Source organism: Ordospora colligata (genome assembly GCF_000803265.1).
Source record: "Ordospora colligata OC4 chromosome Unknown contig_01, whole genome shotgun sequence".
Lineage (NCBI taxonomy): Eukaryota > Fungi > Microsporidia > Ordosporidae > Ordospora > Ordospora colligata.
The window spans coordinates 120,007-138,166 of record NW_014575407.1 but is presented as its reverse complement, the minus strand read 5'-3'; the positions used below and the strand labels follow the sequence as shown (position 1 = coordinate 138,166).

General features: G+C 41.1%; 12 protein-coding genes across 12 annotated transcripts; 4 read left to right on the top strand and 8 right to left on the bottom strand.

Annotated features, from left to right (window-relative positions):
- Positions 1-109: 109 nt before the first annotated feature.
- M896_011240 (frataxin) lies at positions 110-460 on the bottom strand (the record flags this gene model as incomplete). Its single annotated transcript, XM_014709026.1, has 1 exon — positions 110-460. One exon carries the CDS (start codon positions 458-460, stop codon positions 110-112), a length of 351 nt encoding a protein of 116 aa, XP_014564512.1.
- Positions 461-501: 41 nt separating this feature from the next.
- M896_011230 (WD40 domain-containing protein) lies at positions 502-1,734 on the bottom strand (the record flags this gene model as incomplete). Its single annotated transcript, XM_014709025.1, has 1 exon — positions 502-1,734. The coding sequence occupies one exon, from the start codon at positions 1,732-1,734 to the stop codon at positions 502-504; it is 1,233 nt and encodes a 410-aa protein (XP_014564511.1).
- Positions 1,735-1,810: 76 nt separating this feature from the next.
- M896_011220 (WD40 domain-containing protein) lies at positions 1,811-4,810 on the bottom strand (the record flags this gene model as incomplete). The annotated part of the gene is made up of 1 exon (XM_014709024.1): positions 1,811-4,810. One exon carries the CDS (start codon positions 4,808-4,810, stop codon positions 1,811-1,813), a length of 3,000 nt encoding a protein of 999 aa, XP_014564510.1.
- A 98-nt stretch (positions 4,811-4,908) lies between these two features.
- M896_011210 (nuclear distribution C-like protein) lies at positions 4,909-5,322 on the bottom strand (the record flags this gene model as incomplete). The annotated part of the gene is made up of 1 exon (XM_014709023.1): positions 4,909-5,322. The coding sequence occupies one exon, from the start codon at positions 5,320-5,322 to the stop codon at positions 4,909-4,911; it is 414 nt and encodes a 137-aa protein (XP_014564509.1).
- A 118-nt stretch (positions 5,323-5,440) lies between these two features.
- On the bottom strand, positions 5,441-5,974 carry M896_011200 (uncharacterized protein; the record flags this gene model as incomplete). The annotated part of the gene is made up of 1 exon (XM_014709022.1): positions 5,441-5,974. The coding sequence occupies one exon, from the start codon at positions 5,972-5,974 to the stop codon at positions 5,441-5,443; it is 534 nt and encodes a 177-aa protein (XP_014564508.1).
- Positions 5,975-6,316: 342 nt separating this feature from the next.
- On the top strand, positions 6,317-6,730 carry M896_011190 (uncharacterized protein; the record flags this gene model as incomplete). The annotated part of the gene is made up of 1 exon (XM_014709021.1): positions 6,317-6,730. The coding sequence occupies one exon, from the start codon at positions 6,317-6,319 to the stop codon at positions 6,728-6,730; it is 414 nt and encodes a 137-aa protein (XP_014564507.1).
- Positions 6,731-6,775: 45 nt separating this feature from the next.
- Positions 6,776-9,832, bottom strand: M896_011180 (uncharacterized protein; the record flags this gene model as incomplete). The annotated part of the gene is made up of 1 exon (XM_014709020.1): positions 6,776-9,832. One exon carries the CDS (start codon positions 9,830-9,832, stop codon positions 6,776-6,778), a length of 3,057 nt encoding a protein of 1,018 aa, XP_014564506.1.
- Positions 9,833-10,015: 183 nt separating this feature from the next.
- M896_011170 (uncharacterized protein) lies at positions 10,016-11,731 on the bottom strand (the record flags this gene model as incomplete). Its single annotated transcript, XM_014709019.1, has 1 exon — positions 10,016-11,731. The coding sequence occupies one exon, from the start codon at positions 11,729-11,731 to the stop codon at positions 10,016-10,018; it is 1,716 nt and encodes a 571-aa protein (XP_014564505.1).
- Positions 11,732-11,977: 246 nt separating this feature from the next.
- M896_011160 (AAA+ ATPase) lies at positions 11,978-14,320 on the top strand (the record flags this gene model as incomplete). Its single annotated transcript, XM_014709018.1, has 1 exon — positions 11,978-14,320. One exon carries the CDS (start codon positions 11,978-11,980, stop codon positions 14,318-14,320), a length of 2,343 nt encoding a protein of 780 aa, XP_014564504.1.
- Positions 14,321-14,379: 59 nt separating this feature from the next.
- M896_011150 (guanylate kinase) lies at positions 14,380-14,964 on the top strand (the record flags this gene model as incomplete). The annotated part of the gene is made up of 1 exon (XM_014709017.1): positions 14,380-14,964. One exon carries the CDS (start codon positions 14,380-14,382, stop codon positions 14,962-14,964), a length of 585 nt encoding a protein of 194 aa, XP_014564503.1.
- A 148-nt stretch (positions 14,965-15,112) lies between these two features.
- Positions 15,113-16,900, bottom strand: M896_011140 (dynamin; the record flags this gene model as incomplete). The annotated part of the gene is made up of 1 exon (XM_014709016.1): positions 15,113-16,900. The coding sequence occupies one exon, from the start codon at positions 16,898-16,900 to the stop codon at positions 15,113-15,115; it is 1,788 nt and encodes a 595-aa protein (XP_014564502.1).
- An 81-nt stretch (positions 16,901-16,981) lies between these two features.
- Positions 16,982-18,112, top strand: M896_011130 (uncharacterized protein; the record flags this gene model as incomplete). The annotated part of the gene is made up of 1 exon (XM_014709015.1): positions 16,982-18,112. The coding sequence occupies one exon, from the start codon at positions 16,982-16,984 to the stop codon at positions 18,110-18,112; it is 1,131 nt and encodes a 376-aa protein (XP_014564501.1).
- Between the last annotated feature and the right edge of the window lie 48 nt (positions 18,113-18,160).

The following is an 18,160-nucleotide window of genomic DNA, read 5'->3' as shown; positions in this document are numbered from 1 at the left end:
GGTTAACAACTTAATAGCAATTCATGATGATTAAAGAATTTGTTGAATCTATTTACTTTTGTATGTTAGATAGTTTGGCATTCAAACTGTATATCAACACCTATTTTAATTATTGACCATTAGAAGTGCGTTTCTGCTTCATCTTGATTTGTTCCAACTCCCTGTCAATATATGACTGCAGAGATACTCCGCTTCTTGAATCTGTCCATCCATCTCTGTTAATATCAAACTTTCTTGGGCCTGTTACTGGAGATGAGGCCCATATCTGCATTGTGTATGGCTGCTTGTTGAACACGTATTCTCCAATGTCTTGTATCTTTACTTGGAGATTCCCATCCTTATAATCCTGCTCTGCATCAATGAACTCGTCATCAAGCCTCTCAGACAACGCTTCTAATGCATTATTTGCTAGTTTATGATACAGAACCTTGCTAACCATACCCTCTGTTTCTTGCTTCATAGGGACTCACATACTCATCCATTTATTCAAATCTTTAATTTTCAATAGTTAAATACAACAACCCTACACATCCCAAACTCAGAGTAATATCCAATACATATGCATCTTTCAAACACCTCAACTTTGCTTATCAGGGATGGCGTTGAGAAAAGCGTTCTTATAAAATTTCCATTCTTAAGATCATATATCTTGACCTCCTTCCTTGTTCCAATCACCAGCAAGTCCTCCATTACTGCCTGTGCTGTTATGTGTCCATCTTCTTGAATTTTATACACTAAAGCATTCTCTGTAATGTCCCATTTGCATAGAATTCCATCTGCTCCAGAGCTCAGCAGGTATCGACCATTCTCAACAAACTTTAGCCATATAACTAGCGATTGATGTGCTTTATGTATGCATACCAACTTTCCATCTATTCTAGATACATTCACCGTAGAGTCCAGGCTTCCAGATGCAACATACTCTCCCTCCAGGCACACAGAATACACTCTAAGTGCATGTGCCTTGAGATGGCGTATAAGCCTTCCTTTTCTGTAGTCCCATAGTGCTACACTCCCGTCATAAGATCCACTCACAAGATACATCTCATTCATATCCATGCATCTAACACTCATAGTGTGTCCTTTAAGCACATTCAGGCACAGTCCCTGGAAGTTCCAGATCCTTATCTCTGAATCCCTACTTCCCGTTGCAATATAATTCCCGTAGATCTTCAATGACCTGACAACAGACTTATGTCCAATAAGAACACACACTGTATGGCCTGTCCACATGTCCCATATCCTTGCTGTTTTGTCAATGCTACCACTCACAAGATGCTTCTGGTTGAACATGAACGTCCATACTCCTCCCTTGTGTCCAATCAGTGTCTTGATCAATCTTCCGTCCGTTCCAAACATCTTTATTGTCTGGTCATCCGATGAGCACACAACTCGGCCCATGCCCATTTGTATATGCGTAATATCCATTTGACTTGTTCCAAAGTCTACTCTGCGTTCATCACGCGCCTTAGACACGTTCCTTACCAACGTGTATCTATTTTTTGCATCCTCAATGCATCCTGTAACGCTCAAATGCTCTGTTGATGAAAAGCATCTCCACAACGCCATGTCTTTCCTCATCTTCTCATAAAGAACCAAATCGCTCTTCATCAGTCTCTTCATATCCTTTAGGCCAATGTGCATCAATATCTTTGGAAGCAACTCCTGAGGCATTCCAATAAGCCCATTCACTCCTCCATCCTCAACACTCCCCATTTGTTCATTCACATACATTTCCAGGGCTCAAATCCATAATCACACAAACATCCAAATCCATTTATTCAGTGTATACGCTTGCTTTCTTTCAAACTCACTCAACCACTCCAATCTCACAACTTCTACAAACTCCTTCTTCAGCGCTATCAATAAAACACATCTTGCATTGCTTGCTGCTCTTCCTCATCCCAAGCACATCATGGCAGAACGTTCCTTCAGGAATTTCATACTCATTACTCATATTCTCATCCTCAATCGCCTTCTTCACAATCTTACTACCCTCTCCTTCTTCACCCAGCAGCTTTGCAATCTCCTTGGCCTGTCCAAAATTCCCATACTTCCTCAATACTGCAATCGCTGTAGACTTCGCCAGGCTGTGGTGTTCCTTCTTTAACGGTAGAGATGCAACATACACCGCCATCACAATGCTTTCCAATGGATCCTCCATCTTTCTCCTTGCTTTTTCAACAATAAGCCCAGATATGTATGCACCTGCCAGTCGCCGCTCACTACAATAAACATCCTTATTCTCGTTTCTCTTCATCTCAGACGCTATTCGAGCAATGCATAACCGGAATTCTTCAATTGCTTTGCTGAACTTCCCAGCAGTTGTCAATGCTAATCCACTCTCCATCATCTCATCAATGTTTTTTTCATCCTCATTCATACCATGCGTGCCAAGTGCTGACTCATCAAAAACCTGACTATTCACCTCAAGTTTCTCTAATCCTGCACATATATCGTTCTGCTCGCTCATTATTTCATTCTCATCTTCAAACTCATCTGTTCCTTCTGATATCACTTCTGCCTTCAATCCATCTTCTTTTATAGCCTCTTCTCTAGTCTCTTCTACTTCATATTTCAGTGTCTGTTCATCACTTTCCAAAAACTCATTTTTTACTTCATCTTTGAGATTCATAGACCTCTCTTCTGAAAATCCGTCACCTTTCATACCTACAAATCTTTCTCTTGAGCATCTGTCACTCCTCTGTTTGCCTATCACACCTGCTTCAACAAAATACTCCAAATCTTCCAAGTACATCCTTGCCATCGCACGTGTGCTTTCATCTGCTTTCTCTGCAAGTTTCCTAATCTTTTCAACTTCTTTAGAGCATACATACAGCATAAACAGCATGTTCCACTCATTCAGGTTTTCATAACACTTCTCTGCAATATCTACTCTGCATTCTCGCACTGCTACTTCTGCTAGCCTCCTATAGACACTCATATCTCCACTCTCCATGCAATAGCTCAGGCACTCATCCAATATCCCATCACTAAGGCACAGCTCAAATCGCTGTCTTCCATCCTTAATGTACGGTAATGCAACCGCTCCTTTCTTCTGCCGAACAAGATACGATAGAGGCGCCATCCCAGGAAGCATTCCTCCCTCAATCATCCCAATCACATCTCCTCCATGTTGCACTGCATTCTTAAACTCAATCTCGGTCAGGTCAACCTCCATACACTCAATCCCTCCATCCGTAACAAAATATACCATATTCCCCTCCTCTAACGAAAACGGCAAAATACACTTCTCAACACTCTTCAACACTCCCTTGTCCTCAAAAACATACTTCAGATGCCTCAGCGTCGAGTACACAAACACATCCCCATGGAAAAAACCTCCCTGGATTGTTGCCATCTCACTCACTGCATTCACTGTATCAAGCGATTCCTCACAAACATGAACATCATTCGTCCCAATAAGCGCTACACGTCCTTTTAAACAAACCACATTCACAGGCCTAAATGGAACCCCAATACTCTTCACTACTCCACTCGTTGTATACATGCCCACATTCTTCTCATTCACCACAAAGAATCTTCCACTACTTCCTCTAAACAGTTTTCCTTCTGTTGCAGGAATCTTCTTCTTTTCTCCCCCTTCAACCTTCATCTCATAAATACCGTCTTTATTCTTCACAACCAATATCGCACAATCACAATCACTCTCAGGTTCCACAAAAACTGCCTCTCCTAGCTCTGATAAAATCAGTTCCCCATCCTTTACAACCTCAAATCCATCTGCATACCGCACAAGCAAATATTCACCAGATACATATATACTCTCAACTTTCTTCTTCGGTTTGTAAATAACCTTCTCAGTCTTAAAGTCATTCAGGTACACATTCCATTCTTTCACATAATATACTCCCGCTTCTACCTTGCACACAATCTTTGGCTCCACACACATATATACTTCAAGTCCAGAGTCATGTCCTGCTGCATACACATTCCCTTTAGATGCCGCACACCAATATCGTCCATCAACCCGATACTCAGTAGATTTCCTTCTTTCGACATCAAATATTGAAAACAATCCATCCTCTCCAGTGCTCAAAACACCACTTCCACAACACAATAGCCCAGTCACTGGCCCTTGATGAAAACACATTGTTTCCTTCTCCCACACTGACGTCTCCGTCCATTCCCAACACTTGATGTCCCTGTCATCTCCTCCACTCACAAACATCCTTTCTCCAATCGCTATTGCATTCACTCCTCGCTCATGCCCATCCACTATCTGCTTCACAACAATATCAGGTAGCAATGTACTCTTTTTATTGCCTCCCTCTTTCAATCCCTTACAGTCCCATATACGGATCGATTGATCAAGCGATCCGCTCACAATCATGTCCTCCCCAAGGAACTTTGCACACATCACATAGTGGCTGTGCCCTCGAGCAGTAGCCAGAAGTTTCCCAGTCATCATGTTCCACACCATTATTGTTTGATCATCAGACGCACTCAGTATCCATGGCTTTGTTGGGTGGAAATCTAAAGACCTTACAAAATCATCATGTCCATACAATCGGTTCGTCACTCGTCGCTCAGTGTAGTTCCATATCCTAATTACCTTGTCATCTCCTCCACTCACAAACAGGTCTCCATGCGGATGGAATTGGACCGCCCGCACAGACCCATCATGATCAAGAAACTCATGAATACAAACATTCATTTGATAATCCCACGCCTTCAGAGATCCACTGTGATGTCCAGACACAAGCACTGGCTTGCTTGGGTGGAAACTCAGGCTCTTCACTCGTGCAGTCTCCTGCTCCATAATCTTCTTAATCTCCTTCTCCATCATCACCCTTCATGCATATATTTTTTCAAATACCTGCTCATCACTCATGCATAAACACAGAATCCAACACAAGAACTTTAATTAATCAACTCGCAGTGCCACTACTTTTGATCTCCCTTGCTGTTGTATATCATCTTTTCAACAACTTCTCTTGCCTCAGGATCAAGCATGTCTATGTCTGCATGCCTGTTTTCTGCAAGGTCTTCCACATCAACCTCTTCAGAACCAACTAACAGGCTGTTCCACCATTCATTCCTTTTTTTCGATAATCCAACATTAATCATGCTTCCATCAGCTATCCACCATACACTCGATGCATCCACCTCATGTAAAAGCTCTCCATCAACCACCAATTCCTGTCCATTATTAATCACAATGTTCTTTCCAATCACCTCAACCACAACACATTTTGCATCAAAGTGTTCAGGTATAGGCATTTGAATGCTAATCTCGTTCAGTTCCTGATCCCACGTGTACTTCATATCCGCACACTTGTCCATTTGTTCGGGGTACATGCAAACATTTTTTGTATGTGCATGCATTAAACATTACGAGAGTAACTCAAACATCAGACTCAGCAGCCATAGGCATGCTTAAAACACAAACAAACAGTTTGATTGAAGGGGAATTTATTTACAGCATCATGGAGAACACAGCCATTGCACCAAGCGCACCAAGAGCTATACCACTCTTCACTCCCTTCTTCTTTGTATCTACAGCACTCTTCTTGTCAGCAACTGCCTTCTTCGCATCGGCTGTTGCAATCGGCTTTGTTGCAGCACCTTCCTTCTCACCCACAGGCGCAACAATTGGCACAAACGTGCTTGTACTTGGGTTCTGACTTTCATATTGATTCACCTTTTCTGTCCAGTTCACACTTTGTGTTGCATATTGAATCTCAGTCGGACTGGGTGCGTACATAGGCACTGCAGATGGATTGCTTGTTACAAAGTCTATCATTCCTTCATTCTGTATAACAGATACTGCCTCGTCTTTGCTGACAAGAAGCTCGCCATTGCTTGCCTGTTGCAGAGTGTAAACTCCACTCACAGGGCCTGCTCCGGCCATCCTCTGTAGTACATCTTGTGTAATGAAGAATCCGCCATCTGTTGCTGCTGCTGTAATGCTTGCAATCGTCGCAATGAAGTAAAGTGTCTTTCTAACCATTGTAAACAACAACTTGCAGATATTTATAATGCAAAACAGAAAGAACACAAGTGTATTTTCTATATATAGATTTATGACAGATATGATATGTAACAAGATCCTGATTGTGTGATTGATCAATACATTATCTTAATTAATCTATATCAGCATTTTGAGTATATCACTAGACTAAGCCATAAATGCATGACTCGAGATTTAATTGCAGTATGAGTGATGTATCAATGAAATCAGTGATATATCACCATCATCTGTGATTATCATCACTTCAATACTAATATTTGTATCTTTATATATTCAGGTATTACCTATATACGCCAGGCTGCTAATTATCCAGCCCTTACAATGATTGATTCACATACGCATTTATCAGATAAGATATACAATATGGTAGCTAACGAAGATGAAATGACAATTGAAGAACTAGAGTGGTTTATTCACACGGTGTTCATCAATGTAACGAACGATCAGATTGCACATATTACACAAAACTTCTCAAAAACAATAACAAGGACTGAATTCAATACCATTCTTTTGTCGCTTGCTAACAAAAAGCCAACAACAACTGATGTCTTCAACATATGGAACAAATCAAACAAACACAAGCTTGATGCAGAAGACATCCGCAATGTGTTCAAAAATATTGGAATTACACCCAGGACTGAGTACATACAAGCAATTATGAAGATATTTCCAGAATCAGACATGACCATTGATACACTCAAACAAATGCTCATTCAGGCTCAACCTACTGAATAGATTCTTTTATTCTCAAATAAATGCTCAACACTATCCAATACATGCTCAGAATCCAAACAGATCCCCAAAAACACTTCGCTTCTTGATGCTGAGACTCTTGTGATCTGTACAGAAATTGAATCCAATAGAAACATTGGAGTCAATCGATCGGAACGTCTTTGCATCAAAAATCTCAAGCTCCATCTCGCTAAAGCCTTCAACTAGGTTGTGCAGAGAAAACTCCGTATAGCAGAGCAGCGAGTTCCGCTCAGATACATTATAATCACATATCTGGATCCCAAGGACATCCTTCGTCTTGTCTATCTCCATAATAAATGATTCATTGAAGACAGGATTCGTGCTCCTACGCACAGGCTTTGTAGAGTAAACCTTTGCCTCATTAATCAGGATCTTACAATATGTGTCCACAGAGCTGCCCTGTACTGCTGGTCGAATATACTTTCCGCTCTTGATATATACCTCAAGATATCCCTTCTTAAGCATCGACTCAGGTTTGTACGAACATCCCTGGATCTGCACTTCCATATCAACAGAAAGCCCTGACTCATTCAAAACAACCTTCTCATTAAGCATTCTCTTCGGAATCATGCACTTCCCCACTATCTTATTCGAAGACTGGTTTCCACTCTTCACTATTGCATATATCTCCTCTGCTCCAGATACAAATGTAAATACATCATTCAATTCTCCACTTCTGGTGAATCCAGATGCCTTAATCACCCCATATTTATTTCTAAACTCAACAAACATCTCTTGGTTGTTGGCTCCATGGAACTTCCCGAATCTGGCCTGCATAACCTTGACACCTTCTTTGTCCTCCGGCGCTCCTGTGTAGTTCTTAAGCTCTTCACTCTCAATCCTAAGTGTTAGACTGATGTGATCATCAAACAGAAGCGCTTCTACTCTACTCTCATCGCTACAGCTTATTATATCCTCTCCAATAAATACATCTCCATTAATCGTCTCCTTGTACAACCTGAACTTCATGCTATCGTGCTTCTGCACAGGAACATGCACCGCCCTCTTCACTGGTAGAACAGATGTAAATGTCTCCATTCTAAAGCAGTCTGTATTAGTTTCAACAATTGCATAGTACACACCCTTCTCGCTCATTGAGTCTACAGAAACCTTCATAACTCTCTCGTACTCTATAAACCTGGCTGCCTTGTCAACCATGTCCACATAGTCAATCGAAAATTCTAGCTCCATCCTTCCGCTCTGCGCATCATTCAACTTGTACTTCTCCTTCTTGTTGAAGTGGATATCCTTCACAGGAATCGATACACGACCTATCACCTCGTTTGTCTTGTCGTTCAGCACACACACCGATACCACATCAACCTGTATGTCCCTACAGAAAAACATAAAGCTTTCATTATACAGCGGTGAGTTCGTTGCAAATATCCTTTTCGACTCAAACACATAGAAAGTACTTTTTGAAGATGGCAGCAGCCTTGTACTCGTTGTTTCAAGTCCTGGTAGAATCCCTGAAATCATCCCTCCGCTTGTATCTATAATCCCACTCATCATCAGAGCACCTACATTCACCGTATTCTCAATAAATCTAATCGGAATGCTCGACTCTTCCCTGTTGATTGGCGACACTATCACCGTGCAAAATGTAGAGTACATCGATGTCTTCGGCATCTTATTGCCTTGAAGATCCTCAATTCCAACAAGCGTCATCTTCACTATTCCGCTATTGCTCCGTTTTTCCTGTAGTGGGTAGAACTGCATATTAGTGTTTGCAAATGAATACGTTTGCTCATCCCTTATCAGTCTGGCTTTACTGAAAAACGTCCTTCGTGGATCATACATTCCATTCCTTGAAAACTCTTCAATCTTTCCAAGCGGCAGATTCTTCAGGAAAATCGACCCGCTTCTTCTTCTTGTATTCTTCGATTCGCTTCTCAGTGATATTCCAATCTTCGAGTCCACATTCTCAATAGGAATGTAAAAGTGCTCGTTGTACACAATCCCACGTCCTCCAACATACCTTGTCTGGTATCCTACGCGACCATCAACATCAATCTCCGCCTGTAACCTTTCATCCCCATCATTCTCAACATCCAGGATCTGCAGACATACTACCCCAATAATCTTGCCTTTATCCTTAGATATCTTGTCAACATCAACAACAATTGAATTCGGGTTCACAATCGTGGAAGAAAGCGCCGATCCAATAATGCTCCTAATCCATCTGCTTAATCCAGGAACATCCATCACATCCACTGTCTTCAGAGGAACAAGAGTAAAGTCAATCTCTGGCATATCCATCAGACATACCTCAACATCCTTAACAAACACATTCTTTGAAAATAGATTTGCTGCAATTCTAATCTTCCCCTTGAAAAATAGCTCCTTAACAAGAATCGGGAGATTGATCCCAATTCCATTCTTTGTACCAACCCTGGCTGATAGCTGAATCTTCGAATTCCAGTTCTTCTGGCCTCCCTCAAGATACCTCACAACATCCTTGCTTGTTTCAAGAGGTATAAAAGCAACATCCATCTCCACTGCAAGCGCATGTCCATCCATATTGATATAGGAAACCCCTTCTACAATTGGAGAGCGGCTTCCAAGTGTAAACTCAGTCAGTCTCAATCCATTCAGAAAAGGAGGCGTAACCTTTAAAAGCTCGTTATTCACATTCTGATACACCTGTGCAGACACCACAGGCTCTGCAACCTCCCAAATCTTCCTGGCAATGTAGTTCAGCCACTCAACAGTCTCACCATTGTTCCTTGCCTTTTCCTTCCTTGCATTATGATAAACCAATGACTTCAGGCTCCGAGTAAATCTTTCGATCTTTCTGCCATACACAAAGAAAATCGCATATCCAACAAAAAACAGATTTACAACACTGAAGTTAAACTTTCCTATCAAGTATCCTGCTAGAACACCCACACATATCAGGCCTGGAATTCGGATATAGAAAAATACCCCACTCTTAGGTTGAATATCCAAAATATTGCGGAACTCCTCAACATCCCTCTCATGAACATCCAGGTTGACTTCTTCAGCCCTCCTAGGAATGTCCTCAGGAAGTAGAGGCTTAGATAGTTTTTCCTTTCTTCTTCGGGTCTTTGATAATTCTTCCATTCAGGGCACTCCGTGCTTGTGCTTTATTCCTTGCAGGGTGCCTGACAGCTTGTTCGACGAATCAAAGTAGTCTCTTCAAAACACATGCATCATCCGTGCATGATTGCTCCGTTTATTAATGCATTACCAAACACAAGATATAAATACTCAATCATTTAATGCACAGTATCTTGATTTGGCAGTTTAGCAAACAACTGTATTTAGTGGCATATCAACACCTGTCCAAGCAATCTCCTTGCCCAATGGATTGAACCTAATATCAAGCATGTGCAGTGCAGTAAGCAGCATGCCAACAAACTTAGTGTGGTTGCTCCACATGAAAAATCCGCTCTGGAAGTTCATCAGGTGCTTCACAATTATATCAAGTCTTATATAACTCGAGTCCAGGATCTCAGAAACATTCATGCTGGCCGTGACATACGATTTGTCCTCCTTTACAAATGTCCTGATCACATCCTTGAGTATTTCTATTTTCTTATCGCATGTCTTGGATGACACCAGCACAGAAAGCTTCCATTGCTGTGATCGAGATCTCCTAATGTTTAGGATTGCCTTTTCACGTATCACAAGATTAGGTATTATAACAACCATTCCATCCCAGCACTCAAGCGTGGTATTAAATAGACATATTTCCCTGACAATCATATTTTCTCCATCAATATGCACCCGGTCTCCAGGATCGTATGGATGTGTATATACAATGAATAGAAATGATTCAACAGCCATCTTGATCACAGGCAATGCAGGAACAACAATCATTGGAGCTGCAAGCTCAAGAAGCAGCGGTTGTGCTTTAATATACATAAACACCATCATATATGCAACTGCAATCTCTATGATGAAGAGCGTGGCCCATACAACATTAAGTAGCTTTTTATTGTCTGCAATTGTAGTGAATAGGTTTGCTCGCTCTCCATTAATCTGTCTTCCGTTCTCCTTGAACATGTCATAGTTCATCTCGTCTCCTCTTCTGAATGCAATCAGTTTATACATGATTTGAGAGTGTACCTCTCCATAATGCACTGCAAGTGACCTTGGAGAAATCAATCCTGGTCTGCATGGCTTTTTCTTTGCTTTATTCTTTTTTATCTCAAGAAGAATATCCTTAACATTAACATTAGGTTCAGATTCTCTAACTGTGGCTGGAATCCTCTCGCATGGCTGCCTCACCTGCATCTTTTCAGCAATTACTTCATCAGATGTCAGATCAATTTTCTGGATCGCTTCAAGGTTCCATTTGCATCTATTTCTTGAGTGATTTGGGTACTCGTACATCTCTGGAGTTATATTAAGCCTTCGTCTATGCCTTAGTTGCCCTTCTGTACCTCCTTCCTTCATATCGCTTTCTGAATCATTTTCTTCGCTTCTGCCTTGATCGCTCCACAGTGCAAATAGCTCATCAATAGCGAATGCCTTTGGCCTTCCTCTCGCAAAATACTGATCAATCGTCATATCTGTGCAAAGATCTGCTACTGGTAATCCTTCTGTGGAATGCACTATGTATTTCTCAAGCTTAAGGATATCGCAGAAGTTACCTGTGAGTATCCTGTTTTCAAAGCTTCTTTTGGATGACTCATAAAGATACGCCCTGATAAGGTCTGTGATAAGAAGTGCAGTTCCAACCGCAAATATACCGTAGCCGTGTTCTGGAACCGAAACAGAGACCGTAGTGTACATCAATACAACCCATCCATAAAGCTTCACTATTCTCAAGAGCACTTTTGAGCGAACATCAAGGTTACTTCTTGTGACAAAGCTGCGCAGCATAAAGTAAGATACTAAAGACACTGTGTTGAGCGGTGCATAAATTAAATATCTCGCGTGCCTAGTTGAGTATTTATATGCAAGCAGCAATGCTATCTGTATGGCAGCAGTCAACATGCCTATGCATAGTTCCATTGGGTTGAGGGTATTGAACTAGTATATATGATGCATAGTTATGCTTGATGTGCAATTGGATGAAGAGCTTCCAATTGAATACAGAGTGTAGGTACTCTTATGTATGAATGGCTGATGGGTGCAATTGCATAAACATAATGGGTATTTATGCATTTTGAGTAAGAATACAATTGTAAACCTGAATGCAAGGTATAAGTGATGTTTGTTTGTTGAAACAAGCATAAAAACAAAACATATTAGCCCCTCATGGCAGCAGCATTTGACGAGAAGGATCTTTCTACAGCTATTCTTGAATCGAAGACGAAGAATACACTGATAGTTTGTGACAAGGGCTGCGAGAACCTTAGAACATACCAGGTAGCGTTGAATCCAGCAACACTTAATGAGCTGGAGCTTTTTGAGTCTGATTATGTCAGGGTGTTAGGGAAGAAGAAGGCGGAATTGATATTCAGTACAGTAGCTCTTGAATGTGTGCCACCAAGACATATTGCAGTAGTGCGCGACGGTAGGTTCAATTTACGAGTGAGGATAACAGACACTGTAAAGTTGTACAGGGTTGATAAAGACATACCTGTGGTGAGCAAACTAAACTTTCTTCCGATCAGGGACTCGGCGGAAACAATTGGAGGAAACATATTTGATGAGTTTGTGAAGCCTTTTCTCGATTTTAACTTTATGCCTCTTACGATAGGGTCGATATATGGAATCAGCTCAGGGATAGGAAGAGTGGAATTTAAGGTAACAAAGATGATTGATGCACAGGACATGGACATTAAACACGGATCTGTGACTTCTATGACGTCTGTATACTGCGATGAGATGATATCGAGGGATGATGTTGAAAAAGAGTTTAACATGGTTGGATACGATGATGTTGGAGGATGCAGGGCACAAATGGCAAAGATACGGGAGCTAGTTGAGCTTCCATTAAGACATTCGCAGCTATATTCGAGGATAGGAGTCAAACCTCCAAAGGGAATCTTATTATATGGACCTCCAGGAACAGGAAAGACGTTGATAGCAAGAGCGATTGCAAATGAGACAGGAGCGTTTCTGTTCTTAATCAATGGGCCTGAGATTATGTCAAAGATGGCGGGAGAGAGTGAATCGAATCTGAGGAAGGCATTTGAAGAAGCTGAGAAGAACTCACCAGCAATTATTTTTATTGATGAGATTGATGCGCTTGCACCGAAAAGAGAAAAATCACAAGGAGAAGTAGAGAAAAGAGTTGTGAGTCAATTATTGACATTGATGGACGGGATGAAGTCCCGTAGTAATGTGATTGTACTTGGAGCAACAAACAGGCCGAACTCGATTGATTCAGCGCTGAGAAGATATGGAAGGTTTGACAGAGAAATTGAGATTGGAGTACCTGACGAGACAGGAAGACTGGAGATACTGAGGATCCATACGAAGAACATGAAGATGGACGAGTCTGTTGATCTTGTGGAGATTAACAAAGAGCTACATGGATTTAGTGGAAGTGACCTTGCATCGTTGTGTAGCGAAGCAGCACTACAACAGATACGAGAAAAACTTCCGCAGATTGACCTTGATAGTGAAAAGATTGATGCATCGATTCTTGCATCACTGAGGGTAACGAACGACAATTTCAAGTATGCAATTGAGCATACAGATCCAAGCTCATTGCGAGAGACTGTTATACAGTCACCTAATGTGAAGTGGACGGATATTGGAGGACTTGAGATGGTGAAGCGGGAATTGAGAGAGACTGTTCAGTATCCTGTTGAATATCCAGAGAAGTTTATTAAGTTTGGGATGACGCCTGCAAAGGGAGTGCTGTTCTATGGGCCACCTGGATGTGGAAAGACGCTTCTTGCGAAGGCTGTTGCAACTGAATGCAAGGCAAACTTTATTTCAATCAAGGGACCTGAGCTTCTTTCGATGTGGGTTGGGGAGTCTGAGTCGAACATTCGAGATCTTTTTGCAAGGGCAAGAGGAGCGGCGCCATGCGTTCTGTTTTTTGACGAGATAGACTCAATTGCAAAGGCAAGGACCGGAAATGATGGAAGTAGCGGAGTTACTGACAGGATGTTGAACCAGCTATTATCTGAGATGGATGGAATCAATCAGAAGAAGAATGTGTTTGTAATAGGTGCAACAAACAGACCTGATCAATTGGATAGTGCATTAACAAGGCCTGGAAGACTTGACCAACTTGTGTATATTCCACTACCTGATCTTGATAGCAGGCTGTCTATTCTGAAAGCTACGCTGAGGAAGACACCGCTGTCACAAGAGATCGACCTAAGGCAGCTTGCAGAAGCCACTGATAAGTTTTCAGGAGCAGATCTTTCTGAGATTTGCCAACGGGCATGTAAGTTGGCAATCAGAGAGACAATTGAGTATGAGCTTGAGCAGAAAAGAAAGGGATCTGAGATGATGGAAGTTGAAGATCCTGTACCTTACCTGAGGCCTGACCATCTTGTGCAGGCAATGAAGACAGCAAGACGCAGTGTATCTGAGAAGGAGATTGAAAGATATGAGGCGTTTGCAAGGTCCATGAAGGTTGATATAAGGAAGTTTGAGAAGAAGAAAGAGTTGGACGATGACGGGCTTTATGAATAAAGTAGTGTTGTGTTTGTACAGTTTAGAATACGGTTTTGTTTGATTAATCTGAAGCCCTGATGTCTGGGGTTGATAAGCATCTTGTACTTACGGGTCCAAGTGGATCTGGAAAGTCTACGATTGTTGGATATGTGCTTACAGGTTTTCCATTTAGGTTTTGCATATCACATACAACAAGGATGCCTAGAGAAGATGAAGAGGATGGAGTGGACTATTTCTTCACAACAAAGGAAGTGTTTGAGGAGATGATACGCAATGATGAGATCATTGAATATGTTAATTACAATGGAAACTACTACGGAACGTCTGTTTCACAGATAGATGCAGATGAGGATAGGCTTTTGCTTGACCTGGAGTACAAAGGTGTTTTACACTGTAAAGAGAAGTATCCTGGATTTGTAGTGGTTTACATCGACTGCAAGAAGGAGATTGCCTGTGAAAGACTAAATGCAAGGATGAATGGAAAGAAACGCGATGAGATTGAGGGAAGAATGCGTTTATATGATGAGTTTGGCTCGATTAAAGACAAATGCGATTACATAATTGATAATAGTAATTCATTAGAGGACTCAAAGAGAAGAATTGCGGATATCATTTGCAAAGAGTTTGGATTGCATCCAAGAAACTCAGAGCTGACACAGTAAGAAGATTAAATGAATGATTGTGTTATTTGTATTGTAATTCGTTAAGTTATCAAATAAGAACGAATATCTTATGTATTCTCAATTACACAGAGTAATTTATGAATAGTTTGGGTAACAGTATGCTTTGTACTTTACACCTGGTGATTATTTATTGATGACCGTGCCTTGAAATGTTATTTGTGGCCTGAAGTGAATTCTTCAGTATATTCAGTTCTTCTTTAATTCTGTTTCTTTCTTCAACGATCTCAGGATGCTCCATAAGCAAAGAGCTGTCTATTTGTAATCCTTGCATTATTCCTAACCCTTCTTTGATGATGTAATTGCAGAAGTAATAATGAACTGCCTTGTTTGTGTAATTTCTCATCTCTTTCTCTACAATTAGGAGATATGCGGTAACCAACTCCTTTAGTAGCTTTACTTCAAACCCTTTGTTGTCTGTATATGATGTGCCCTTGCTACTATTGAGCATGCTAAGTAGACCAAACTCATTCTTGGATGTCCTTCGTAAAATCATCTCTATGATTCTTGTTCTATCAAAATCCGGATGATCAACATTTACATGTGATGCTTGTATTAATCCATACTGCCTTACTGCTGCATTGATTTCGGCATGTTGTGTTTCTATGCATTCGCAAACTTTCTGATTTAACATGGCTGTGAGCTCTTCGAATCGTGGACCTGATATTGATTGAATTTCATCAATCATTCTCTTCACAACATAATCAACCTTTCCTATGTACATTTCACACATCTTTGCAATGTTTGTTCTCACCACATCGTGGAACACAGCTTCAGGCACAAAAAGATACGAAGACCTTTTTAGCCGTGAATTCAAGTCATCAAAGCATGAGGCATATCGATTGTTGTAGAACACATCTTTAAGCTCCTCAAGAAACCCAGACTGGTGCTTCACAAAAACTCTTTGTGTGCATTCAGTATCCCTGAATATTCCAAGCACAGCTTGAAGATGTAGCATAATCAATGTCTTAGCATCGTTTGACACACCATCTGCTTCAAGTTCCTGTAGTCTTCTGCTCTTGTCGCATATGCTGTTTCTTATCGATGCTCTAATTCTTGGTAGTGCTTCAATCGCCATATTATGAAATATTTCATTGAGTCTTTGTATAAGGTATTCAGATCCAATGCGTGGATACATCTGGCAATACACAGAATTCTTTTTGAGATACGCTGTTTCTCTGGACAATGTGTCTTGGATACTTAAGCCATCGGCAATGTCCTGTTGACGTCTATTAATAACGCCAACATACCCAAGCATTAATCTTGGATGCTTGTTAGCCAATATGTCCATACAATTTGTTCCTTCGTCCATAAGGTCCATCTTGGTCACAACTCCTAACGTTCTTTTCAACTGCGGATCGGCCTTCTTTGCAATCTTCAGTGCTTCATTCGTTGCAATATCTGTATTTGCATTGATCAATGCAAGTATTACTGAAGATTCCTTGATTGCATAACTCAATGCAATTCTTTCAATCCTTGCCTCAATATCATCGGGCTGGTCACCACTTGGAACCTTAACAAGCCCTGGCAAATCAATAAGGGTCATCTCAAGCATTGCATTCAGTCTAACAAGCACTACAACCGGGGTTTCACTAATCCCTTTATTGCTGCCACACAAGATTGCCATTCTTTTTGCTATCTCAGCCTGAGCAATAGTGAAATCAAATACAGGATGCTCTATGTGATCAAACTGCACGCTTTCTACTCCATCAATGCTTTTTCTTATATGCAGTACAATAGGACATCTTGTTACAAGACCTACTCCGCGCGGAAGTAACTCTCTTCGCAAGATCTGTTCAAGAACACTACTCTTTCCACTGCTTTGTGCGCCTATTGCAACAATTTGTGGCGTCTCTATACCTAAGTGACATACTGCCATGCTGATATTCTGCAGTAACTCGATGCTTCTTGAGTTCATACAAGGGCCAGTGAAACTCAACGGCGTTTGCACCTAGCACGATGCATTGTGCAATATTGCAGTGCTCAGGCACAACCCTGAATGAGGGAGTCGATTTTTTCGGGCAAGGTCCCCATCACATGCCCAAGCGACGAGATTCCATGGCAGATGAAGTGCGAGATGGTACGTTCAGATGATGGAGTTGAAATACGCTTGATAGACACGAGGGACATGTTTACCTTCTACTTAAATGCAATATCACCAAGCGACTTTTATGTAATGAAGAGAGAGCAGGACATTATTGTTGACTATGACAGGTTTGTGAATGTATTGGTGAAAATGCTACATGGGCTACAAAATGGAAGGTTGAGTGGGATATTTTCAAGAGAGACGAATAGATTTGTATTTGTGGAGAAGGACGAATTCAGGAACATTGTGAGACTAGAGCTGCAGTTTTCAAAGCCTGATGAGTCGCATTACAAGCAATATCTGGGAGACATCTTGGGCAGAATGGAATCTGACAACATAAGATTGATCAAAGAAAACGAGATGCTGAGAGAGAAGTGTAAGGGTTATGAGCGTGATGCAAAGGAAAGAAGAAGGTATCTTGAGGAAGAGCTTGCAAAAGCACAAAAGAAGGCTGAAAAGCTGTTTAAGGAGAATGCAGGTTTTATAGAGAGCATGAAATCAAGCAATGAAGATCTTAGTAAGCTAAACAATAGGATATATGAGCTTGAGAAGGAAAATAGTAAGTTGCAATATGATCTTGAAAAGTTAAAGCTTCAGGAAGTAAAGAATGCGAGCCTTGTTGAAAAGACACAGGAAATCGATGAAGAAAATAGAAAGCTAAAGAATGAAATAAACACAGCCAATGAGATAATCAGGAAGTGCATGGATGAAGTGGCACAAATGAAGAGCTCATCTGCAGAAAATGATGAACGCACAAAGGACATTCGGTCAGAAAACAAGAAGTTAAAGACTGAGCTTGACGCACTTAGAAATAAAGTAAAGGACCTAGATGACAAACACAAAAGAATGTCTGACGATTCAAAGGCCAAGGATTCAAGACTCAAGGACCTGGAGATTGAGAATGGAAAGCTTGTGAAGAAGCTTGAGAATGCCCAGAGTGTTTACAGCCACTTCTACAGCAAAAACATTGAGAATCCAGGGCCTGGCATATATTCAGATAATGAGAGTCTATTTTCTATTGTTCCTGAATCGCCTCCTCACTGATTGCCATTTATCAATTGTAGAAATTGCCAAGGCAAATGTTTAATAAAG